Source organism: Trichosurus vulpecula, chromosome 7, assembly GCF_011100635.1.
Source record: "Trichosurus vulpecula isolate mTriVul1 chromosome 7, mTriVul1.pri, whole genome shotgun sequence".
Lineage (NCBI taxonomy): Eukaryota > Metazoa > Chordata > Mammalia > Diprotodontia > Phalangeridae > Trichosurus > Trichosurus vulpecula.
Window position 1 is genome coordinate 235548167 of NC_050579.1, and position 27036 is coordinate 235575202.

General features: G+C 39.1%; 1 protein-coding gene across 2 annotated transcripts in view; it reads right to left on the minus strand.

The window, feature by feature from the left end:
* Nucleotides 1-10326, minus strand: part of LOC118856385 (CD2 associated protein) — a 165882-nt gene extending 155556 nt beyond the window's left edge. The window contains exons 1-2 of one of the 2 annotated variants that reach the window (XM_036766673.1): nt 10312-10326; nt 9547-9739 (exon numbers count right to left, since the gene is read on the minus strand). In XM_036766673.1, coding sequence (XP_036622568.1) covers nt 9547-9550 — 4 coding nt within the window. In that variant the 5' untranslated portion in view covers nt 9551-9739; nt 10312-10326. Of the gene's footprint in view, nt 1-9546; nt 9811-10311 lie in introns of those variants that run through there. The other variant, XM_036766674.1, reaches the window with a different exon arrangement.
* Nucleotides 10327-27036: the final 16710 nt, after the last annotated feature.

Sequence of the window (27036 nt, forward strand, 5' to 3'; positions counted from 1 at the left end):
AGTAATTAAAGCTATCCATAGCCACACGAAAAAATATTCTAAATCACTACTGATTGGAGAAATGCAAGTTAAAACAATTCTGAGGCACTACTTCATACCTATTAGATTGGATAACAGGACAGAAAAGGTAAATGACAAATGTTGATGGGATGTGGGAAAAATGAGACATTAATGTACTGCTGTCTGAGCTGTGAACTTATTAAACTATTCTATAGAGCAATTTGGAACTATGTCCAAAGGGCTATAAACCATTCATACCCTTTGACATAGCAATACCACTACTAGGTCTGTATTCCAAAAGAGAGAAAAAACAAAAAGGAAAAGGACCTATATGTACAAAAACATTTATAGTAGCTCTTGTCTGGGGATAAAGGGGATGCACATCAATCGGGGAATGGTTGAATAAGTTGTGGTATGTGATTATGATGGAATACTATTGTATTATAAGAAATGATGAGCAGGATGCTCTCAGAAAAACCTGAAAAAAACTTACGTAGGTTGATACAAAGTGAAATGTACTGGGTACAAAATAACAGCAATTTTGCAAGATGATCAGCTGTGAATGACTTAGCTATTCTCAGCAATACAACAATCCATGACAATTCTGAAGGACTTAGGATGAAAAATGCTATCTATTCCCAGATAAAGAACTGATAGTGTCTGAATACAGATTGAAGCAACTTTTTTTTTCACTTTATTTTTTTTTTAGCTTTTTTGTCTATGTTTTCTTTCACAGTGTGACTATTGTGGATGTGTTTTGCATGACCACACATATATAACCTATATGGAATTGCTTGCCTTCTCAATAAGGGGAGGTGGGGAGGGAGGAAAGGAGAGAGTTTACAACGCAAAATTTTAAAAACGAATGTTAAAGGTTGTTTTTACATGTAACTGGGGAAAAATTAAATACTACCTAAATACAAACAAAAAAGAAAAGAAATGAAAATAATGAATAAAATTGAACAAGCAATACTCTAGAAGACCTGGAAATACTCCAGAGTTATTACCCTCCTCCAGACAGAAGGGGTGGACTCAAGTCGGGGAAAGGATCATACATTTTTTGACATGGCCACACTGTGGATTAATTTTGTTTGTGTTACAAAGTCCTGTCTCCTCCACCCCCATCTTTGTGTTTTTAGTGGGGAAGTTAGTGGGGGGGGGGGGGGGAGGTTAGCAACAATGATGCCTTAAAGGGACATTGTGATATTTTAAATTCACATAAGGGAATAGATGGAAGTTCAAATTGTAGCACAACAAGCAAAACTGTTTTGAAATGAAACCACAGAATTATATACTTAAAGCAAATGGTAATGAAGTAGAGTTCATTATTTCATATAGAATCCTATTTTTTTTTTGCATGTTTTGCTTCATCTATGGAAATGTTCTTTATGGTATTTAAGCCTAGTAATTTTTTTTTAAACCTGCAATTACACAAAAAAGTACCCTATGGTTCCTTATGGAACCTTTATAGAGTAAGATTTATAATAAACTATATATTATTGGTTGCTTATATTAATGCTTAGGAAGTTTGTTTTACTTCTTAATACTAAAAGCATAGGGGCCAAACAAAAAGTAGGGCTGTGAAGAAAAGGGTGAGACAAGAAAATAGGAAGAATTTTAAAATACAACTGCTGTCTGATCATGCATGATCAAGTCATTCAATAAACATTTATTAAGCACCTACTACATGCCAGACACTGTGCTAAGTGCTGGAGATATAAATACAAAAAAAAAAAAAAAAAAAGGTAGCATACACTCTAAAGGGGGAGGGTAGCACTCAAAAGGAAACTGAAGGAGGACGGGGAAGGTGCTTAATGAAGGGGCATGATGGAAGAGGCAGACACTTACTAGCTGTATGACTTTACCACGCATGGGAAACCTGCGGCCTCAAGTTTGTATTCAATCAGAGAGACACACTGGAGAACCTAGAGGGCTACATGTGACCTTGAGGCTGAAGGCTCCCCACTCTTGCCTCTAGGCTAGTCACTTAACTTTGCCTCAGTTCCTTATCTGTAAAATAAGCTGGAAAAGGAAATGGCAAACAATTCCAATATCCTCACCAAGAAAACCCCAAATGAGGTCACAAAGACTCAAAAATAACAACAACAAAATGATGAAAGGAGGGCATTAATAGAGAAGTCCAAAGGAGTATCGCCAGATGGTAAATTAAGAGATGGCTGGCCTGCATACTCTCATTACATGAGGGTTTTGACAGGAGCTCTCCTATCCAACTTCCAGAGGGCTGACAAGGGCAGAGAATACTGGTAAGGTATAAGTAGAATGAGGAGAACAACTTATACAACTACTACAATATTGTAAAGAAAATAATTTTTAAGGACTTAAAACCTCTGATCAATGCAATGACCAATTATGACTCCAGAACACAATGAATGTGCAAATTTGCTTCACTTCACTATACTTACTTCATACAAAGGAGTATTCCAGGTGAGGGGAGGAATTGTAGAAGTTGAATAATGCTGATGCAAAAAGAAAAACCAAAAAATCACATCAAAGAAATATTTAAAAATACAAAGAGTAAAGTTCTGTTTCATATATAATCCTCTTGTTCCGCTCTTCGTGTATTAAAACAGTCCATGCTTCTCGATGTTTAAATTCATAATAAAAAAGAAAAAAAGGACTATGTATACAACTCTCCTCACAAAAATTTCCTGAACCAATCTGCCCTGTTCTGAGCATATAACTTCTGTTTCAAATCTGTTATAGCTTTACATACACCTCCTATAGAATAATCCTACCCTTTTCATTGAGAAAAATGATGCCAGACACTCAAAAACCTCAATCACATCCATCTAGATATCGGTCTGCTTTTCTCTCCCATCAAGTTCTAAGCTTTTTCAAAACTTGTGTTAACAATGAACCTGAGTGGTCTGGACCTAGCCTCACAACAGATCTTACCATCTTCTGGCCCCTATTTCTTAGGCAACAGGATATATTTTTTACATACAACGCAAATGGACAATGGGGTCCAGAAATGAAGAGGAGAATGGGCAGCACTGACTTTGGAAAATTTTAAAGTTCTTTTAATAACCTCAAGCTCTCCCTGAAACAGAGGTCTTATCTTTTAAACACCAATATTTTCTAAAGGACATATAGCTGCAAGTCAGACCCAGAGAATAAAAGTTGAGGACCACCCCAAGAGCAATGGAAAGGGGCACTGATGGGCACCAGAAGGTTGCAACACATTACAACCCAGGAAATGTGAAGAATTGTAAAGGATGTGATCAGATCAAAAACTTTATGAGCAAATAAGAGGATAGGCAGGTCACATGACAAGAGCTATCCATCCAAATGACAGCATTCATGCTTCACTGGTATTTTTACAATATCGAAAAAAAAAAGTCACCCACATTTGGCAGACACCCTCATGTGACGAACTTACAAGAGGACATGAGTAGGAGTTTAACAGGATACAGGTATGAGTTCTGAACTAAAAGACCAGGAAAGGTCTCCTGCATATCGTGGGATATGAAAAGAGACTTGAAGGAAACCAAGGAATTGTTATATGTTCAAGGGTCAGCAACAAGTAGGGTGTCACTGGATCATAGAATACATGAAGGTGAATAAAAAAAAAGGGGGGAATAAAGGGTAAGAAGCTTTCAAATATAGACACAACAACTCTTCCAAATCTTTTCATCACTCCTCAAACTTTCCTTGGCTGCCAGAATGTTGTCTAATCTATTTTACTGAAGAAACTGAGGCCATTCACTGAGAGCTCCGTCTTCTCCCTTCTCCTCTTTCACTCATTCCACAGGTAAAAGTTGCCCATCTCCTTGTCAAAATTAATCCCTCTAACCTGCACAAGTGATCTCATTCCAACCTGCCTCCCCTACCATCCCCACTCTCTCATTTATCTCCAATCTCTCTGGTCTACTGACTGCTTTCCTACTGCCTACAAATATGCCCATGTCCCTATCATCTTCAAAAAAAATCCTCACTTGATCCAGCCAGCCATACTCTCCCACCTTTCGTGGCTAACATTCTTGAGGAAGTCCACAGGTGCCTCCACTTCCTCTCCTCCTCTCTCTTCTCAACTCTGCAGACTGGCATCCAACCTCATTATACAACCGAAGCTGCTCTCTCTGAAGTTAGTAATGATCTTTTAATTGCTGAATCCAATGACCTTATCTCAATCCTCATCCTTCTTGCTCTGTGACCTGAACTATCTTTCCTTCCATATTCTCCCCCAACCTCATCTATTACTGTCAAGGGCACCAGCATCCTCCAGTCACCCAGGATTGCAATTCAGGTGTAAACCTTAATTCTTCATCCTCCTTCACACAACCCCATATCCAATCTACTGCCAATGCCTGCCACTTTGACCTTCATATCTCTCAATACAATCCCACTTTCCTCTCTCCCTTTGACACTGCCACCACCCTGCTGAAGGTGGCCTCATCATCTCATTCCTGGATCACTGCAATAGCCTAGCCAGTTGGTCTGCCTGACACAAGTTTCTCCCCACTGCAATCCATTCTCCAGTCAGTTGTCAAAGCAATCCTCCCAAAGCCCAGGTCTTCCCATATCAACCCTCTATCTCCCTCAATAAATTCCAGTGGCTCCCTATCACCTACAGGAGAGAATATAAAATCCTCTATTTGGCATCCAAAGACCTTCACAACCTACCCACACTTTCTAACATCTTATACCCCACCAGCTATACTGGGCTTCCTTGCTGTTCTTTGAGCAAGTTTTACATCTCCAACTTTGGGTATTTTCACTGGCTGTCCCCCTCATCTCTTCCTCCTGGCTTCCTTCAAGTCCCAGATAAAATTCCACATTCTATAGTTAGCCTTTCCTGACTCCTCTTAATTTTAGTGTGTTTTCTCTATTGATTATTTGAAACCTATTTTGGATGTAGTTTGTTTTTACAGTTATTTATCTATTGTCTCCCCCCCCACCCCTACCCCAACCAAGAGTATGAGCTCCTTAAGAACCCACTATCACCCTTCTATTTATCTACAGCACAGGGCCTGGCAGGATAGCTTAATAAAGGTTTAATGACTGACTGAAGGGCTTTAAATGCTAAACAGAGCAATTTATATTTAATCCTGGAGGCAAAAGAGTGCCATAGGAACTCACTAAGTAAGGGAGGGGAGTGGTCTGACCTGGTCAGCTGTGACCCAAGAAAATCACTTTGACAGACTGGACTCTCAAGAGACTTCAGGCAGGAAGGCCTGGCAGAAGAACAATCCAGGTATGAGGTGATGAGAGCCTGCACTAAGATAGTGGCTTTGAAATTGGAGAGATGGGTATGTATATGAGATGTTATGCAGACAGAAACAATAGGACCTGACAAGAAACTAGATATATGGAGTAAGCTCAAAAGGAGTCAAGAATGACACCAGGGTGCCTGAGAAGATGGTAGTGCCCTCCACAGTAATATGGAAGTTGAGAAAATGGGAGAATCCAAAGGCAAAGACAGTGAGTTTGGGATACTTTAAGCTTGAGATGTCTACAGGTCAATCAGTTAGCGATGTCCAAGGGACATTTGGAAATACGAGACTAAAGCTCAGGAGAGAAACTAAGGCTAGATATAGAGATCTGGGCATCATCTGTAAAGAGAGAAATGACTCATGAGAGATCATAAACTCATAAAGTGGGATACCCCACAATAATCTCTTTCTTCCATGCTAGTTTTATGTTGTCTATCAGAAACACACCAACTATGGAGTTCCTCCAACTATGAAAATATTTGCATTCTGTGATTTAATATTGATAAAAATATTTGGCATTTTAGATGCTAAAGAGTATTTTTTACAATTTTAAAAATTTTCCTTCTGTGAAAGGGTCACCTTCCATTCAAAGTTGTATATATTCAGTTCAACATGGTATTAATTTACTTAATAAACTCTTTTTTTATAAACAGCTAAGGTAACCCAGTCCAATCCCATTTCAAATGATAGTAATTTAGATGAGAGTGTAGCATAAAACTATTTAAAATTTTACATAACTATAAAAATCCTACTTCCTCACTGCTTCTTAATCAAAAAGCATTTATTAAAAGTATCTACTATGTGCGGTTCAAGGAGCTTTAAGTGCTGCAGATGCTTTTCTGCATGCTTCAAAACTTGTACAAAAACAAAATCAGAGTCCCTCTCCTCAAAGAGGTACTCCTGCTTTCTAGAAAGGGAGAATATGTACACAATGAAGAATATAAAAGAATGAATAAATGTAAAATAAATATAAGGTAGTGGAAAGATGGTGGTTTCCCTTTACATAAATAGTAATATAGAATGAATAATTTTTCATTAATTTATTCCAAGACCTTATACCTGTTGGAAATTCTTTTCTGCAAACTTTGTCTTGTCATTTTTGCTTGCTATCAGCAAAATAGCTAAAATGCACTGATATGACTATTACCTTATTTCCCAATTAATTTCTGAAAATTAACTTTTTTATTATAAAATCACATCAAACGAACAACCAATATCCTACTATCAAGAAGTCATTCTTTTTTTCCACTGACAGATAAGAACTGAAACCGAAAACTATTGACTTTCTTTGGGGCAAATAAGGAAGAAAGTACCTAGTACTTGACATTCAGGAGTAAAATGTCTCTGACAACTTTAGCATAGGAAGAATTTAAGATACTTACATTTAAGTTATAAAATAGATGAAGAAAATTTAAAATATTTTAAGTTAAAGTCTTCAGTACTAACAATTTTTCCAATTAACTAAAATAATTACATTAAATTACACATTTTCAAAGTAAAGACAATTTCATCATAGATGTTGAACTGGAAGGGATCTCACAGGCCATCTGATCCAAACCCCATATTTAGAAAAGGAAAAAAAAAAAACCAAAGTCCAGGGAGATTAGGAGATTTCCCCAAGTTCACACACATTGTTAAAAGGCAAATACTTACTACTTTAGATGCAGGTTATTTCATTTTGGAAGTTTAACAAAACTTCATATAGGAACATAAAATTATAACTGTACATTTCTGTGTAAACTGGCAAAAACTGAGCTCGAATTTTCAAAACTTAACTTGGTAAGTACTATTATAACTTCAAAATATTTTTTTTCTGATACGACAGTCAAATTCATGACACAGTATCACTTCATCTATTATCTCAGCTCTCCTTCAATCTCACCAATCCAGAAAAGGATCAAGAAATATGAAACTAAGCAGAAAATGTCTCTAAAGAGTGAAAACATTTTTCATAAATTCCATGCACTAAATAATGCTTATTCTCACATTAAAGCCCTGCTCAGGCCCTCACTCAAAACCTATTTACTCTTACTTGGCACATTATTTGAATAAAGACTTTCAGAAGAAAGTTATATGACTTCAAAGTCAAAAACAAATTAGAAAAGTGGGTGGAGTTCTACAATCAGCAACAGGGACAGCACCAGAAGTAACAGAAGTAACACCAGAAGAGATAGCAAAACTATTCAAAAACAAAACAAAGAGAAAAAGTCTGAGGATTAAGTAAGTCAACTAACTATCTGCCCTACAAACCTTAATATTATGTCCTAGGGTCACCACTATATTATAACAAAGTAAATAAATGTTCATAATTAAGACCTTAAGTCATCTTTAAAAATTCAAACTACTTTCAGTGAATTCTGTTTAAGAAATCAGGGGAATATAAAAAACATTTTTGAAAAATTTCCATTCAAAAAAAAATTTTTAAGTGCCTCACCTCAATATGTGGTTGATATTAAAAGTTACTTTCTAAAGCAAAAGAACAAGCCAAATATTAACATGAAAATAAACAAAACTTCTAACCAGGCATGCAAAGAAAGTCAGTGATTGCTATGCTTAAAAAACATCTTTCAAAAAGAGGAGGTGGAGGGACAGGATGCCAAAACAGCACTACTTTTTATTCTTAACTCTTACAAAATCACTCATTATTTCCAAAATTTATTGGTTTGGATCAATATCTTTAACAAGTACAAAGGACAGTTTGTTAATGTTTTGTACCTTTTAAAAACAAAAAGCAATTTATCTCTTCTGAATATTTAACAGTTAGTCTTATCTTCACACCATTCAAACTGAAGACTCAGTTTATTCCTGAGATTTTGTTATACTTTGTATCATAGCAATAAAAAAAAAGCAACATCCTCTTACCTCTTAAAAACTTCTTAGGTACTTGAATGAGTTATGGATGTTCTTAATATTTATAAAACTTTTTTTTCTTATCAAATACACTATTTAAAGGAAAGTGCAATCTAGTCCAACCTACCAAGCACCCTGACGCCTGTAGTCCCTATCAAACTTGAAAATATTATGAAAAACAAAGTAGAACTAGAACTTTGTCTCTCTAGTAAGGAAGCTCAATACCAAACAGGAAATCTCTTCTCAAAAGGTTCAAAATTTAAATCACATCAAACCCCAGTAGAACCCTCAAGAGAATATCTGATAATTAACTGCCAACAATTGGCTAAAGTCTACGTCAAAAAACCGAAGTAGACGCTTAAATCCTCAAGCCCTACATACACCACCTCCATAGAGAAACCCAATTCTGAATAATTAATGGGCATTTTACCGGTCAATACATGTTTTCCAAAATCGTTTTCTAAAGCAAGAGTTCTTAAATTAAATTAAATTAGCGTCCGCGACTTAGATTTTTTCTTTTTAATGTTTTGATAACTGTAATTCAATATAATTTTAGTAATTTTTGTAATCTTATGTACTTTACTTTGTGTATTTTAAAACATTTTTGTGAAAGGGTCCAGAGACTTCACCAAACTCCCATGTCACCCATGAAAAAAGGTTAAGAATCTCTGTTCTAAGGGATAGCTCAGATCTGTTGGTGAATTATCTTAAATGAGGGACCATGGAAAGATATCTAGTTTGGGTTGTTTTTTTTTTTTTTTCAATCGCCCTCCCTTATACTACGTGGACTGGGAAGGGAGGAGGTAAAGGGGCGGAGTAGTCGTGTAGGTGCAGGGAGGGAGAAGGAAGAGAAGGAAAAGTAAAATCCTCAAAGGGTTCGAGTTTGTTTCATTTGGGTGGTGGGAGATGGAACAAGGGGTGAGCCACGCTCAACCATTCCTAAACCCCTCTAGATGCGCGTAGGGAAAAAGGTTATATTTCCAAGAAGTGTAGAGGGGAGGGAAAAAAAAAAGAATGAGAAAAGGGACGGGGCCACATCTAGCACTAGAAATTCCTATTTGAGGAGCACGATTTCTGGGGAACAGAAAGACCAAGGAGACTGAATGAAACTAGTAAAAATGGGAGAAGCCAAGGAGTTATTTAAATGCTTCTCATTCCAAGAAAGGATAAAGAGGAGTCCGTGGGGGGAGGGGAAGGGTGCCTTCTTATCCCAAATCAGTGCCGAGGCCAGGACGCCTGGTTCCCTCACCCCTACAACTGTGTCCGATTGGGGAGGGGGTGTCAAAAGGGTTGGGGGAGGGCTGTAACTCCCTCTTTCCTTCCAAACTCGCCCCCACCCCAGCAGAGCTGGGAGCGAGGGCAGAGAAGCGTGTCCGCCCCCCCACCCCCACTCCCGCGCGCCGTCCCTGAGAAGGGGGAAGGGTGAGAGGCTTGGGGCGAAGGGCAGGGGGTGGTCTCTTACCCATGCTGCGGGCTCCGGCGCGGAGAAGCCAGACAGTGGCGGCTCCTCCTTCTCTTCTTCGGGTAGAGGCTTCGTGCAGCTGGAGCCGGGCTTCAGCCCCAGCGGGCGGGCGGTGTGCGGGGGCTCAGGCGGGGCGAGGCGCGGAGTCCATCCGCCCGCGCCTCCCTCCAGCCGGTCCAGTCAGTTAAAGAACCTGAGGAGGAGGAAGAGGCGGCGGCGGTGGTAGAGGTGGAGGTGGTGGCGGTAGTAGTAGTGGTGGTGGCGGTGGCGGTAGTGGTGGTGTGATGGGGTGGTGGTGGTGGTGGTGTGTCCGAGGTGGTGGTGTGGTGGTGGTGGTGGATCCTGCTATTCCACACCCTGAGCCGGGGCAGCGGCGGCGGCGACCAAACGCCCTGCTGTCCCTCCCCCCACCCAGCCAGCTCCTTTCCCCCTCCCGGCCCCCTCTGGCGGGTAGGTGGGGAGGTAACCGGTCCCAAGCCCGAGGCTGCCGCCGCCGCCGCCGGCGTCAGCCAACCCCTCCCCTCTCCAAGTGCGGTGGAGAGGAGCGCGCGCTCGAGCTCCGCTGACTCGAGAGCCGGGACGCGGCCGCCGGGAGAAGGGGGTCCGGGACTTGTGGAAGGTGGGGGAAATCTCGCGAGAACTCTTTTTTCCCTCCCCCCCCTCCTCTCTCCGAAACCCCCACCCCCGCCCCACCTCCTGGGTTACTACTACCGCCCGCCCGGCAGTTGCCAGGTGAGATGACGTCACATCCCCGAGGCTCCAGACCTGCGTCCGCGAGGTGAGGGGGAGGGTCCCCGCGCGGCGTGGAGGGAGGTTGGCCATTGGAGGGGCGGGGGCGACGTGACAATCGATGACGTCGGGCCTGGGAGCCCCCTCCCCAACGCCGGCTCGGCTCTGGACGTCTCAGGACCTTTTGAAAGGGAAGGGGGGGTGGGGATGGTGACGACGGCCGGGATTGTTTCCCCCACCCCGCCCCATGCAGTGTGACGGGGCTCGGGGGAGTTGCTGCGGGCAGGAAAACTGAGCCTTCCTTGCCCCAGTTTCGCGATATTGCCTTACTAAGGGAGGACGGAAGGTGACCTACAAAGGAAGCCAGAGGAGAAGATTGGGGTGCGAGACAGGCTGGACTGGCTCCCCTGAGAACTCTCGGAGCCCCGGCTCCTCCCGGGGGAGCCTTCCTTAGACCCAGGGCCGCCTGGTATTTTTATCTTAGGACGCGCACTGTGGGCACCAGGCTAGTTAGGTTAAATAGCCAGGCTTTCGTGGCATTTAAAATAAATTACTGGAACCTCTTGTACCGTTCGACGCGGACTCCTCTCTTCCAGCTAATATCGTAGAGAAGAGGCAGCATGATAGAGTGCTACATTTGGGATCAGAAGACCTGGATTCAAACTCTGCCACTGTGCAATATATTCGATTCAATTCAATAAACTTTTATTATTAAGTGCCTACTTTGTGCCAGGCACAGTGCTATATGTTCATATGTGTATATATATATATATATGTATATATTATACACATGCATGGACTGTATGTGTACACATATCCATGCATATGCTTAATATATAATCTTAGTTACCAACCTCTCCAGGCCTCAGCGTCCTCACATCTGCAAAATGAGGGAGTTGGTTTTAAATGACCTTTATTATCTGTCTCTAAAATGAAGGAGTTAGATTCGAGACCTCAGTTGTTGACTTCGGTTCTTAAATCTATGATTCAATGACTGCTTAGTAACTTCCCTCTGAGATTTACCTCCCATTTACACTTAAAGTATTTTCTATGTCCATAGTAGTTTTTGCTCCTTGAAGACAGAGGCTGTCGTCTCTTGAATTTTTTGTATCCCAGGTGCTTGGCACAGTGCCTGGCCCATAATAAACTCTTAAATACTTGTTGATGATGGTGGTGATGTCTTTAAAGTTGTGCTTAATTAATATATTAAGGTTAATACAAAGATCCTTAAAATAGCCAGAGACTCAATTAAAAAAAATTCGGTCATCTCCATTTATCTCTTGTGATGGAAGCATCATTGTTGTGATTAATAAACAACCATTTTAATAAATATGGCAGGCACGGCCCTGGGTACTGAGGTTACAAAGACAGAAGGGAAGCAGTCTTAACCTCAAGGAACTTGCATTCTATCAGGAGAAACAACATGCGGATGTGTAAGGATATATATGTATACATATTGTGTATTTATGTTAATATATGTGAATAACAAATACAAGATAGTTTTTTGAAGCACTAGCAACTCTGGGTACTCAGGTAGGGTTTCATATAGAAAGTGGTGCTTGAATTGAGTTTAAAGGAAACATGGGATTCCAAAAGGCAGACATAAAGAGGGAGTTTATTCCAGCCATCTTGTACAGTACTGCAAAAACAGGAAAATGGGAGACAAAGTGTCTAGTTTAAGAAAAAATAGGAATGTCCATTTGCATAAAAGGGAGTAATGTATCATAAGTCTTGAAAGGTAAATCGAGTCTAGGTTATGCAGAACTTTAAATGACTAGGAGGCATTGTGTGATCAGCACAATAGCCCTTCATAGAGATAAACAGGTCACCTTCAGGTTTCTTTTTTTTCTTTTTTTTTTGGCTCTTAATTTCAGCTCCATTAACTTTTGACTAAGCATTATTTTTTTAGGTACCTAAACTTAGTTTAAGATGAAAATTAATTGAGAAAGGTAAAAAGATTTTTCAACACCAGATATGTAGACAATCAATCATTCAAACATTTATTGAACATCTACACTCTACTTGCCAGGAACTGTGCTAGGCATTCTGTAAACAAATACAGAGAATGAAACATCCCTCTTCTCAAGGAGTTTACATAGGAAGTACCAATTGAAAGAATGTGATAATTTTCCCACTGTATAATTCATTTATTCAACAAACATTAATCATTGTGGAATTAAAACAACCAACTCTTACATTTTAGCCAAATCTACCAGACACATTATTTATTAAATATACAAAGATCTTTTTGGAGATTCTAATCAGTCAAGTTCTTCTGGCTAACTCAAAAAAAGACCTCCTTCTAGTCACTGTAAAACAAAAGAAATTCCACAGCTATGGTAAAACAAAAGGGCATACTTTTTGTTTTTAGAATTTCTAAATAAAAAAGATCAATGCCAAATTCTTTGTGGAACTAGCTTCTCCTTCTAAGAACTCACTCTTTCAACTGGGTCAGTGATAAAGGGGTCAACTTTCTTCATTTGGTTAACAAAAAAAGTCATTCTCTCTCTTAGCTTGTCCACTATATGCTCTACTGATCTAACTACGAGGTCTGCCTCCTTTGGGTAAACTTCACCAGACTGCCAACATAATCTATCACATACCCACACACACACATATACACATGCACAAAAGGTTAAGGAGCCCTAGAGCTAAATGGTCTCTAAGGTCCCATTCAGTTCTAAATCTGTGTTCCTCTTTTCCTAGTTTGGTCATTCTTGGGATTCCTCACCCTTGATCCACTGGCTGTGGACTGGGGAAGTTTAACCTGCCCTCCAAACTTCAGTCCTGCACCACCACCACCACCTAATCTCTTTACCTGTCCATTATACATTCTAGTAAGAAGAAATGTTTTCTTCTGTAGATCCCCAAACTAGCTCACCTGAGTTTTCAAACCTTGTTACCTACCTTACCTTAAGTGAAGATGTCTACACTCCGGCCATTCTGGAAGCTTCTTGCCCTTTCAGCTCACCCTAGTATGCTCTGCTGATACCCTGAAGCAAATTCTGCTATCTAGATCTCTTTAGCCAATTCTTTCTCTAATGGTCTCATTTGCTTCTTTTACAAATGCCAAAAGGACCCATATGTGTCCCAGTCTAGGCTGTAGTTATGAACTCATGTTCTTAAGCAGAGCTGATAGAGTTTGAATACCTTTTCCATGTACTTAGCTACAAATCTAGTCACTTTCTATCTAAGGGTGGAGTCAGTAACCCAGAGTGGGCTCCTCTGTGAGGGGCAGGGAGAGGGGATTCTGAAGATTGTAAATTCTTAGTTGTTGCAGTAATAACATTGGATATATATGTAAAATCAGTATGAACATTCTCACCTCACTTGCCACCTTCCTGCCTACTAATCTAGCAGGGTCAAAATTTGTGTCCTTCTTTAGGATAGGGACTTTTTTTTTGCCTTTCTTTGTATCCCAAATGCTTAGAACGTTGCCTGAAACATAGTGTGAGGCAGACTAATGAAAGACATGGATGAGAAGACAGTTTAAGACTAAATGGTGGAGACCCTCAATACCAAGGTCAGAAGAGACATGCATGAGAAAGCTAGGGAAGAAAGCTGAGGAGTAATCTGAAATATAGAAGAGTGAAAATAAGTATGATGCCACAGAGGCCAAAGAAGGAAGAAGTTTTAAGGAAGAGATGATCAGTTATAATGATGCAGTTTGGGGGTTTCTGGGAACCCCAAAATGTTAGGGTACAGGCCAAGTCTGTCTGGAAAGAACTAAAGCACTCAAGCCTTCTTTCAGTCAAAGTGGCAAGGTTTTATCGTAAGGCCAATAGGTGCAGGCAAGATTCTTAGTGAATCTGCACCTTAATGAGAGTGAGATTGATGCCTATATACAAAACAACAGTGAAAGGATCTGGGTGCTGGATGGAATTAAGGAGTGGTAAGTAGTCTGAGGTGGGCCAGGTGAAATACTGAAAGGACTATCAAGTAGGCTAATTAGGTGATCTAGATGGGCTGGGGTGAGCCAGATGCCTTGGGCAGAGACCAGTGATCTGGGCTGCTGAAATGTATAGGAAAAATTCAGGGACTGGGTTGCTTTCAAAGACATGGTCTTTTCCTTTTAGGGGTCCTGGTTCCATCACCCTATCAATAATATTAGCTAAAATTTATAAAATCAGGGGCAGCTAGGTGGTGCAGTGAGTAGAGCACCAGCCCTGGAGTCAGGAGGACCTGAGTTCAAATGTGGCCTTAAACACTTGACATGCTTACTAGCTGTGTGACCTTGGACAAGTCACTTAACCCCAATTGCCCTGCCTTCCCCCCTCAAAAAAAATTAATAAAATCATAACGAACTAGAATAAGCAGTTTATAAATTTTAGCTATTATTATAACACCACTCTCTGGAGCTCTCAAACTTTTGACTTATTCAACTTTTTCCCTTGTTCCCTCTTCCACAGTATACCAAGGTGGGAGAAGGGTTGTTTTTTTTTTTTCTGCCCATCTTCCAATCAGGATTAGCAATGAAGACTTCAAGTAGAAGTACATATCAGTAGGAGACATGTACTTGCATGCAGCCTGAAAGGAAATTCAAAGACTCCCATTTCTTAAATTTCTCTTGGGCTTCTTGAATCCCAACCTTGCTTGTAGAAGAGGAAAGATTTTGAATTTCCTAAACAAATTATTCTGGAATCTAGCCTTCTAGCTTTCAGGGAAATATCCTGAACAATGCCAACTGCCTCATGAGTATCTTCAAGTTCAAGAATTCTCGAGTTCTACAATTTCTAGAGATAGATTTCTTGATTTCATTCTTGCTCCTTAAAGAAGGAAGAAGACAGTCTTTCTGGTTCCTGTGTAGCATTTGAATTTTAGAATACAGCCAGTGACTTACTCAGAGAATAGTCAACTATTATTGAGTACCTACTATGCTAGGCACTGTGTTAAGCATTAGGGATATAAAGATAGGCAAAAGTCAGGCCCTGCTCTCAAGGATTGTGTATTCTGATGGAAGCAAAGAATACATATTTATATAGCACTACTACGTACAAGGTAATGTGTTATGCACTTTTCATAAATATTATATCGCTTGATCCTCACAATCCTGTGAGGTAGATGTTACCATTACCCCCTTTTTACAATTGAGGTGGTTGTTGTTGTTACTGTTGTTATGTCTTTTTGATGGGGTGGTGGGAACTGGACCCTGAATTTTCCCATACAACCTAGTCCCTGGCCTCTTGTCCAAGGCATCTGGCCCATCCCAGGCCGCCTAGATACTCTATAATCCTTTTATGTATATATGTGTGTGTGTGTGTGTGTGTGTGTGTGTATATATATATATATATATATATGTATGTATGTATATATAGTATATGTATGTATATGTATATATATATTTTGGAGGGGGGTAGGCAGGGCAATTCGGGTTAAGTGACTTGCCCAAGCTCACACAGCTAGGAAGCATGTCAAGCGTCTGAGGCCAAATTTGAACTCAGGTCTTCATGACTCCAGACTTTATCCCCTGTACCACCAGCCGCCTGGTGAGACAACATGTAAACAACCATGTGTGAAAAATATAGGTGTTCGTGGTAAATTGGAACTTATCAACAGAGGGAAGGTGCTGGCATTAAGGGGGATCAGGAAAGGCTTCTTAAAGAAGGTAGGACTCTGAGATTTGAGGGAAGCCAGGAGACAGAGTGGTCTGATGAGATGGGGTTTGCTTGCTCAGCAAGCTCCAAAGCATGTGTATCTTTTTTTGTTGTTTGAGGGAGGAAAGGGGGTCTAAACTACAGGGAGATATTACAAGTCTTAGAGGATACCATGTAGGATTCTGTGGGTAAAAGACACCCAGCAGAATGACAGAGGGCTGCCCAGACATCAGCTCCAAGTAGAATTCCCTGCTGGGGCAGAACTCATAGACTACTTGGGGTGCTTTATTATTCTGTACTTATTCATGAGCTACTTGTGAATCCTTACCATCTTACAACACTTTCTCTTGGGCTATCTAGGCTGCCCTTGACACTACACACACACACACACACACACACACACACACACACACACACACACTTAAGGCCTTTTTTTTTTAACTTTTCAGGGGGGAACCACAAACCAAAAGAAGATAAATTCACCTCTTGGGGGCTATCTCCTAGGATTGGACTCAGTCCATCTGAGCCCAGAGTCCTTGGGGGAACTTCGCCATGGGTTACACTTTCGAAGATCATTATTGCTTTGGCATCAAAAGACAAGTACATTCCCTCCAAGTCTTGCATTAGTCTAAAGAAGCCAAATCCATCCCATGTTTCTAATGAAAGCTTTTGAGTCTAAATCAAGATATTACTCTATCAAACAATGAGGCTGTCTTCTTTAAGTTAAAACTTTTAAACTAAAGGACATACTTGAAAATGAATTATAAAATCAACCTTACAATTTTGTTTTTAAAATGTTGCTCTGATATTTCCATTTTTCCAAGCTCAATGATAGTAGAATTTTAATTCGCTAATATTGGGCTTTTTATCCCTTTCAATTCATTTCATGGTACTTAAGTACTTAGTTTCCTCAGCTGTTGTTATCTCATTTTTACCTGGCCAGTGTTACATGTTTAAATCCAAATATCAGTGTTTAACCTTAATTCAACAAATCATTACATAGAAAAGAAATGTAGGAAACAATATTATTTATCACAATGCATGGCCTTTAAAGTCATTGAAACTGAAATTCAACCACCCATAACTGAAGGCTGATCAGCTGTAAAGAAAATCTTGTTTTGCTTGTACCTTCAGGAGATGTGGCAAGACATTTGACCTAATCATTTTGAATTGCTGAACTTTAAAAAAAAAAAAAAAACCTAGTCTAATTAAAAATCTGACCTGACCAAATGATTCATCCATTTACCAACTACCAGGAACTTTTGTTGTTTTTTTTTTTATTATGTAATTATTTATAGCATTCAGACTTCATGGACAGAATCTCTGTTCCTTCAGAAGCAAAACTAAATGAGTCTTGTAGTCTCTTCTGACTAGTTTCAATCTGGCAGCACTTTTCTCTTAAGACAAGTCTTTTTTGGAGTGTTATCTCTTTCATATTGCTGCTTTCTGCTCCCTTCTACCCAGGAAAAAAAAAGACATTAAAATTCACCAGAATATCAGTATACAATAAAACTCATATGTGATATAGAAGGGATTTTGAGCTTCTTATGAATCTTTTCAACCACATTTATACTCAAGAAAGTTCACAAAAATCAAAATCAAAATCAGACGAAAGAGTAAAATAATTACAAATGTTTAGTAAGTATAAAAAACTATAATCACTCAAAGGACCTTGAGTTCATGTCATACAAGTATCAACACAAGGAAATGGGGATGTTTAACCTGGAGAATGGAAGGCTGTGGAGACATGATTACTGTCTTCAAGTATTTAAAGTACTGTCACATGGGAAAAAGGATTGAACTCATCATCAAAGTCAGAGCCAAGAACAATGGGCAATGTTGCAAAGGGACAAATTTAGCTTAATTTTAGGAAAAAATTCCCAACAATTAGAGCTTTCTAAAAGTGGAATGTGCTATTTCAAAAGGTTCTTCCTCGTTGGAAGTCTTCAAGAAGAGGCTACATGGGCACTTCTCAGGTATGTTGTAGTGGAGATACTTTGTGGTCAAGAGTTGGATTAGATGATCATGAAGTACCATTTCATTCCATTCTGCTTTCTTTCCCTGCTGCATTTCATCTATGTCCTATTACTCCAACAACTTTGTAAATGTGAGTTACATTCAGGTCTTCCTTTCTGTTTTGGCCACCTTGTACATATCTAACAGCACCTGCTGCTGACATTCTGAACTCAATATTTGGCTACCACTTCAAACTAAACACACCACATAAAGAACTTTACATTTTTTTTTTCTATAAGCCCTTTTTCTAACAATTTCTTTGTAACAACATTTTCATTTCTCCTGGTATCAGATATGGGAGTTCAGTCCCTATCTCAATCTTCCTCTCCACCTGAACCCCTGATATCATACCCTGGAAATTCAATGTATAGATTGATGCCCTCTCAAATATCGTAGCCTTCAAGATCACAAACCTCTTTAACATCTATTACCACATCAATTCATTAAAAATCATAGCACCTATCTTGTCCTACAACTGCTCTACGTCCATTATTCAGAACTCAGAAATTCCTTTATCCTGTCCAAGTGTCCTATCTCCCTCTCCCTCTCATTCATATTCAATGATTCACTCACAACTCTCTTCACATAATTGCTTCCTAGTATTCTATCTTTACGTTGCTGATATTACATATATACAGGCTATCCCAAAAATGTTAGCGCAATTTTAACAGCAATTTTAAGCCAAAGAGCTTAAAACCACACTAAGACTTTTAGAATACTTTTTTTTTCATTCCAGCAAGCAAACTCCTGCTTTTAAGCTATTTCATCTTGCTAACATACTACCATAACTTACTAAATTTGTATTTGCACGCCAATCAATGCCATTAACTTATTTGTTTAAAGGCAACTTTGGCTTTGTTCTCCTCCATCTCTTTAAAATTATATACATTAGCTCTCACTGACTTCATGAAATTTAAATTGTTTCAATTAATTATTCCTAACCAAATCAGCTCTTTCATTCTTCCCCAGTCTCCTACATATCTCATCAAATCGTGGGATAGTCTCAGTGATGTCAAACTCAAATAGAAACGGGGGCCACTAACATTAGGATTCCTGTAGGCTGCATATAGACCTGGTTTAAAAATGTAGTGTTATCTATGTTTTACTGCAGTTTTATTTATTTTATTAAATATTTCCCAATTACATTTTAATCTGGTTCAGGCCACACCCAGAGTATTGTAGGCTGCATGTAGCCTCCTGGCCACATGTTTGGTATTTCTGGTCCTAGTCATAGCAGGTAAAAAAGAAGGCAGTAAAGCGTCTCAGACCCTCATCATTTCATGCTTGGACAATTATAATAGCCTTCTGGTTAGCCTCCCTGTTGCAAATATTTTCTCACCCTAATCCATCCTTCACTGAGTTGCCAAAGTGATTTTCCTAAATCGCAGAACTGATCATATTTTCCCCTTAACAACTTACAGTGGTTCCCTATTTTCTCCAGGATCACTTCCTATCTTTCCTGTCTTCTTACACTTTACTCCTTTCCATGCATTGGACTTGTGTTAAAATTGTGCCTTGTTCTGGGCCTCCTGACCACCCCACCTAATAAGTATAGTAAGTTTATAAGTAGCTAGTATAAAGGGGCAATAGCAGGAAGTCACATTGCAAAGGTGAACCTGGAAGTCACACACAAACCATCCAAAAGATCAAAAGGACATATTTTACAAATTGTATCATATATTAATCAAAATTCAAGTCGTGTTAATAGGTATTGAATCAGGGGAAGCCAGGTTAGGCACTGCTGTCAGTCTTTTGGACTTATAAAGTGTAAATCGTAGATAAATTCCAAACTTCCACAGTAAAGACCAGCAGATCACCAAATGGTATTGATAATTTTGAGATGATATTGACATGTTAATTCTGAAGTTTTACTGACAGTTTTGAAACTATTTGGATATTTTAATGAACTGTTATTCAGGCGGCACAGATAAGAGTCTGTCCCACCCCCCGAAAAAAACATAAAAATGAGTCCTCAAACTCCTGCTCTCTCCCCACCTTTCATCTCCATCAGGGTCTATGCTAGCTGGTGCTCCCAATTCTATTTAATTGACAGTTATATGAGCATTACTCTATGCCACTCCCCCTCGCCATTCTCTTCCCCATCACTATCTGCTCTCTTTCATGATCCTATCCCCATCTCCATGCCATCTGCTTCTGTACCCCTTTAACCACTTATCTCTACTTTCTGCGCTATTTGCCCCACAGCCTTTGGAGTTATTAAAGTATGATTTCAGGCTTATTTCCCACTGGCATCGTGGTATTTCCAAGTGAGTATCCAAAGAACTAGGCATGCCCACCCTCATTTCATAATTTCATAAATTAATTATCAGTTCAGTACTCTACATTCCATCAACACCATCCTTCTCTCTGCCTGTAACAAAACACACATTCCAACTACTAAATCTTTGCTTTTCGATTATCTTCCATGCCTGGAACACTTCCTCCTCACCTGCATCTCTTTGACTTTCTAGCTTTCTAATAGACTGAGTTCAAATATCACATTCGGTTGAAGACCTTTCCAGGTTTCCCCTCCTTCCCATACCCCTGTTAGTGTCTTCCCTCTGAAATTACTTTCCTTCTACTCTCTACAGATCTTGTATGTGCATGGTTATTTACATATTGTTTTTCCCATTAGAATGTGAGCTCTGTGAGGACAGGAAATATTTTTGCTACTTTTTTTTATTCTCAGCACTTGACATAGTGCTTGGCACATAGTAGATGATTAATAAATGCTTATTGACTCTCTGACATAAACAACTGCCATTTTTATTCATAGATGGGTCACATATTTTGGATATGGCCTTCTTGCCGTCTTTCTTCCATACTGAGAGGAACATATGAGGTTAAGGAATTCTGAAATTATATCAAGGCCTTAAATTTTGGACTCAGTTGCAAGAAGATATCCTACTTTTCATTACACATCCATGTCTATAATGGCCAAGCCAATTTTTTAAGCTTATTTAATTTTTTACTTGTGCTTGTTTTCTTCCCTGACCACAATACCTGCTTACAGCCTGCACCCCACAGCCATCATAGCGGGGCATATATGGGTTTATCTACCCCTGAGGGCTGCTATTACCCCACCCAGAGTAGGAACCTGGACAGCATCACAGGTTCCTGATGTTTGGAAATGGATGCTCAGGAGCTTGGTTTTAATGCTTCTCTCCACTATGAGATCATAGTGCTCTGCCCTTGACACATTGGGGTGGGGCAAGGAGTAGACATAAACCTTGTTCCTCATTACCATTTCTGGTCTTTCTTCTACCATCACTTAGCAGCCTCTCCTCCTTTGAGGTTCATTTCATCTATCTTTATCACCCTATCCATCTTTTTTGAAGTCATCTACTAGTCCTCAGATCCTTCTTATCTCCTTTCTCAAGAAGTTCAAGCCCTGACCCAGCATTTCCCTTCACCACTACCTCTGACATCATACTCTGGCACATCAGTGAATACAGTGATACCTCCTTAAAACTCCCTGGCCTTCAAGACACATAACTATTTCACTTAACACATAAAAATCATTACATCCTTCATTTCACCATCACTTACATTGCTCAATATCAATGATTCAGAACTCAGGAATTCCTCTGTCCTGTCACAATGTCCTGGCCTTCCCTCTCCCTCTGCCTCATTCTTCCATACCTGCTCTATGTCTTCAACATAATATCATGTCTGTCAATCCCTCCCTGCTCTCTAAATCCATCACCCCTGCTCTAGCCTTGCTTTCTTCCCTTAGAGACCTATGCTATAGGAAAATCACTTTGGCAGCTATGTGGAGGATGAATTAGAAAGTAAGAGACTTGAAGCAGGGAAACCAATTAGGAGGATTTCGCAATTATCTACCCAAGAGATAATAAGCACCTGAAATAGGTGGTAGTTGTGTGAATAAAGAGAAGTATAGGAACTATATACGGTTTTCTACCTCTTGTGTCACTTGCCCCCCCCCACCCCATCTTGTTAGCACTTACGACTTACCAACTCCCAGCCCTAGATTACCACCATCTTATTTCTCTCTTCCTATTCTCATGCTATTGAATGTTGCTGGAGGAAGTCATCTACAAGAAGGATTTCACATATAGGTCCTTTCTCTCTCCACAGAAAGCATGCTAGTCAGCTCTGCTGCACACTGATCTTTCTGAATAATAGAAGGAGAAAAGGAAGTATGGGAGAATGAACTCATCTTTCAGCTTCTTTTTTAAGACCACAGAGAAAAAAACCTCTACTAGCAAGAGACTATGCTCTTAACTCCTATTCAAGCAATCACAAGGAATTCCCTCTGTCCCCACAGTAAGACTGTAGTTGATATGACATACCCCATTGGGAAGTGTCCTTCAGAAACTTCCAAATGATGGCTTTTGCCCTGTAATGCCATCAAGCTAATTGAGGAACGCATAAAATTGACCAGGAACTTCTTTGATAACTCCCTGTTTCAGTATATATTATATGATTGCAACTGGGCTCTCATTAGTACAGGGAAGTCCCCTTATTCTTCCCTAAATGACTCTGTTGAATTTCTAACAGCAGCTGTTTCAAGCTTTCTCTTCTCAAGTTTCCCATATTGCTTTTGCAACATGGTGGCCATTGTGTCTATTGTAATTTTGGTTCTGTTCGCTTCACTCTGTATCAATTTATACAAATATTCACCAATTGCTCTGAATCTTCATATTCATAATTTCATACAGCCATAATATTCCATTTTATTCATATGCCACAATTTGTTCAGCTTTCCCCCTGCTCAACAGATACCCGATATGTTTCTAGTTTATTGATATCTTTAAAAATACTGCTATAAATAATTTGATACATGTAAAACTTTTCCTTTGTCTTTGACTTCCTTAGGGTATATGCCCATTTTTACTGTGTCAAAGGGTATAAATAGTTTAATCGCTTTCTAACCATTTCAAAATTTTTCCAGAAAGATTTGACCATGTCACAGCTATGCCAATCGTGCATTAGTGTGCCTGTCTTTTTATAACCCAACCAATATTGCTTTTCTATCTGCCATAGGGCCTGCTTTCCTGATTGGTGAGTCCCTCACCAGGATCATCATTTCATGAGGAGCTCCAGAGATGCTCGCTTCACCCCCATGACCTTATTATCTGGTCTGTTCTGCCTCATCACCAGCAGCCCACATGGGTACCATCCTTTATCCGCATGTCCTGCTTTCCTGCTCCTTTTTTATGTTTTGTCTTTCCTATTAGGATGTAAGTTCTTTGAGAGCAGGGACCATCTTATTTTCTTACTTTTGTATCTGCAAGGCTTAGAACAGTGCCTGGCACATAGTAAGTGCTTAATAAAATACTTTTATCTATTATCTATCTTTTATTCCTTTTGCCAATTTGTAGGGTTGAGGTAAAACCTCAGAATTGCTTTAATTTTCATTTAAGAGCATTTTTATGTGATTGTTGATAATTTACCTTTCTTTTTCTGAAAACTGTTTGTATCTTTTGACTGGCTATTGAATAATGGTTCTTTGCCTTGGTATGATTATATCAATTCCCTCTACATCTTGGATATTGGCCCTTTATTGGAAATATTTAATGTAAAGAATTTTTCCCCAAAGAATAACTTTTCTCCTTATTCTAATTGTATCAATCTATTCTTGCAAAAGCATTTAAACTTTATATGATAGGAAACATCTGTTTTGTCTTTTCTGATCTTCTCTATCCCTTGATGAGTTATTAATTTCCCTCAGAAATACAACTCTGAAAAGAAACTCCTTTTATTCTCTTCTGGTTTTGTTTTTTATATTTCATTTGGGAGCTTTTTGGTTATTTTTAATTTGTTAATGATGTAGTATTCTATGATCAGGTCTCAGTGATTTGTAGCTTATTTGGTATCTGGTATAAGATGTTGATCTAAGATTAATTTTTCCTGTACTGCCTTCTAGTTTCCTTAGCAGTTCTTTTCCATTAGGAAATGCTTTCACCAATGGATTTTATTTATTTATTGAACACTACTATATTTGTTTCTGGGTTTCATTTAACTAGTCATCTTCTTGATTGTGGGAATTGTGACTCTTGAACTATTGTGACTCTGAACTGTGAGTGTACCTTAAAGCACTGTCCTGGGCCCTTGTCACTGCTTTATCTACATTCTTTCACTCAATGGCTTCATCAGCATCCACAAGTTTAATGGTCATCTGTATTAGCAAGGCAATAATCACAATATAGATGATAATTGTAAATATGCCTATGTAGTTCTGTATCGCAAAATATTAAGAGACCCTCCATATAGAAGCTAGAAGAAATAAACCATTTATTCAGACACCAGAGAACCAGATCCTAAAACCAATAAGTCCAATCCATCATAGCAGCAAAGAAATTAATACCCGTTATCACAGCAGAGAGTGACTCATCTCAAAACCATTCCCACCCCCTACTGAGGCCTTGCCACCAACAAGCACTCACAGCACAGCTAGCACATATCTGTTCTCTCCCTGAGCTCTAACCACTCTCTGCATTTCCTGTTCCACCATTCCAGTTCCTCTCATGCAACAAGCTCCTCCTACCACATGTGACTTAGGCTTCCTGTGACATAAGCTGGTCACATGGGCCTATTAATGGGTGAGAAAGATCTTCAAACTTAAATTACCATTATATCATCCCCATACAGATGACTAATATTTCTATATATCCAAATCTATTCTGTCTCCTGAGTCCCAGTTATGAATCAGCAACTACATATTAGGTGTTTCAAACCTGATGCCCCCAAAACATTTCAAATTCAACCTGTTCAAAACAGAATCCTTATCTCACCACTACCACCACCACTACAAACCATCCTTCTTCCAACTTCTCTATTTCCAAACTTCTCTATTTCTATTAAGGATACCACTTCTAGGCTCTCAAATTTTTCAGCAGCATCATCTTTACCTGTTTATTCCCCCTGACTTTATGCATTCAATCCATTGCCAGATCTTGCCATTTCTCACATTCCCACCACCCATTTCAGGGCTGTATTGCCTCTTACCTGGACTGTTGCAACACTTTCCTAATTGTTTTCCCTACTTCAAGTCTTCCCCACTCCTATCCATCCCTCACACAGTGGCCAAAGTGATATCTTAAAGCACAAAAGTCTCACCATGTCACTGTCTTACTCAAACAAACAAAAAAATCCAATGGCTCTCAACTATCTCAAGGATAAAGTGTAAACTCCTCTGTTTAGCCTTGAAAGCACTTGACAACCTGGCCCCAATCAACTTTTCCAGCATTATTATACTCTCCTCACACTCATTGTCTAACCACCCTGGCCTTCTTGTTATTTCTCACACACAACACTCAGCCTTCCATCTCTTTTCCTTTGCTTTCCTTTCTTTTGGATCATCCTTCATTCCAAGAATGTAGTCTTTCCTCCACTACTTTGAATACCTTACTTCCTTCAAGACTCAATTTAAGCACCTTTTTCATGAAACTCTTCTACCACATGGGTGTTGTATTTTGTGTTAGCTATCCATATGTGTTCCATATCACAGTTTTAGACTATAAGCTCAATAAGAGCAGATAACAAATTTTATCTAAATGGTTTTTTTTCCTCTCTCAGCACTTAAGGTTCTTCATATATTTGGAATGTAATCAATATCCATTGCATTGGATCAAATGCAGTATATGATTATCTCATTGTAATAGCAACATTAAATAAAGATTTAAATATTTCAAAGAGTTTTATTAACTTAAATAATTATTTATTTTTAGCAGTATAACTAGGTTTTCTTTAAAAATAAATACTATATGAAATACATGTCTTTTAAAAAATCTTCTAATTTTTCTTTTACAAATGTATTTATTTTTCGTTTTCAACATTCACTTCTGTAAGTTTTAAATTTTCTCTGCCTCTCTCCCCTTCCCCCTCCCCAGAAGGCATGCAATCCTATCTATGCTCTACATATACATTCTTATTAAACATATTCCACATTAGTCATGTTGTAGAGAAGAATTAGAACCAAAGATGAAAACCACAAGAAAAAAAAAGGAAAAATAGCCTGCTTTGATCTGCATTCACACTTCATAGTTCTTTCTCTGGATGTGGATAGCATTTTCCATCATGAGTCTTTTGGAACTATCTTAGATCATTGTATTGCTGAGAAGAGCTAGGTCTATCAAAGTTCGTAATCACCACACAGTGCTGCTGTTACTGTGTACAGTGTGCTCCTGGTTCTGCCTAGCTATCATTCTTGACCTTTCCCTTTCCCTTTCCCATATCCATTCAGCTGCCAAGTTTTTTTGATTCTTCTTCCATGGCATCCCTCACATATAAATCCTTTTCTTCACTCATATGAAAACCACCCTAATTCAGGTCCTTGCTACCTCTTACGTAGACTATCACAACATCTCTCCCTGTCTCAATTCTCTCCCCTTCTCCAATTCATCTTTCACATAGTTGCCAAAGTAATATTGCTAAAGCATGGTTCTGATTGTGTCAGTCCTCAGAGTTCCATATAGCAATCAGGATCAAAAACAAAGTTCTCTAGCATTAAAGGCTATTTATTACCTGGCTCCAACCTATTTTCGTAGGCTTATTACATATTATTCCCCTCCATAAACTCTGTCATCAAGCAAATTGGCTTTCTTGTTAATCTTCATCTATGACATTCCACATCGCATCTCTACAAAGTTACAGACGGTTTCCCTTGCCTGGAATGTACTCTCTTCTCACCTCTGCTTCCTAAACAGGTAAGGGTTGGTGAGGGCTTGAAATAGCATGGTACCCCTATGAGTAGAGGAGGCAGATGAGAGAGCTATCATAGAGGAAGAATCAATAAGTATCTCTTTCCTCAGGACTTTACACCTCCCTGCATTACCTTGTATCCACTTTATGTGTATGTGTCTATTATATGTATTTGTGTATACACACACATTTATATACATACACATATACACACATATTCATTGTGTACCTGTTGTCTCCCCCAATAAAATGTAAGCTCCTTGAGGATGGGATTTTTCATGTTTGCATCTTTAACATCCAGTTCAGTGCCTGGAATTTAGAAGGTACTTAATAAATGCTTAAAGGAGGCTGCATAATTAACAAGCTGCTGAAATACGGTAATCGACTTTGTTACTCACTTTGAAGTGATCTTCGACAAACTACTTATTCTCTTCTTACCTCCATTTTTCCCTTTTGCAAATAAAAAAGGAGTATATTTATATTT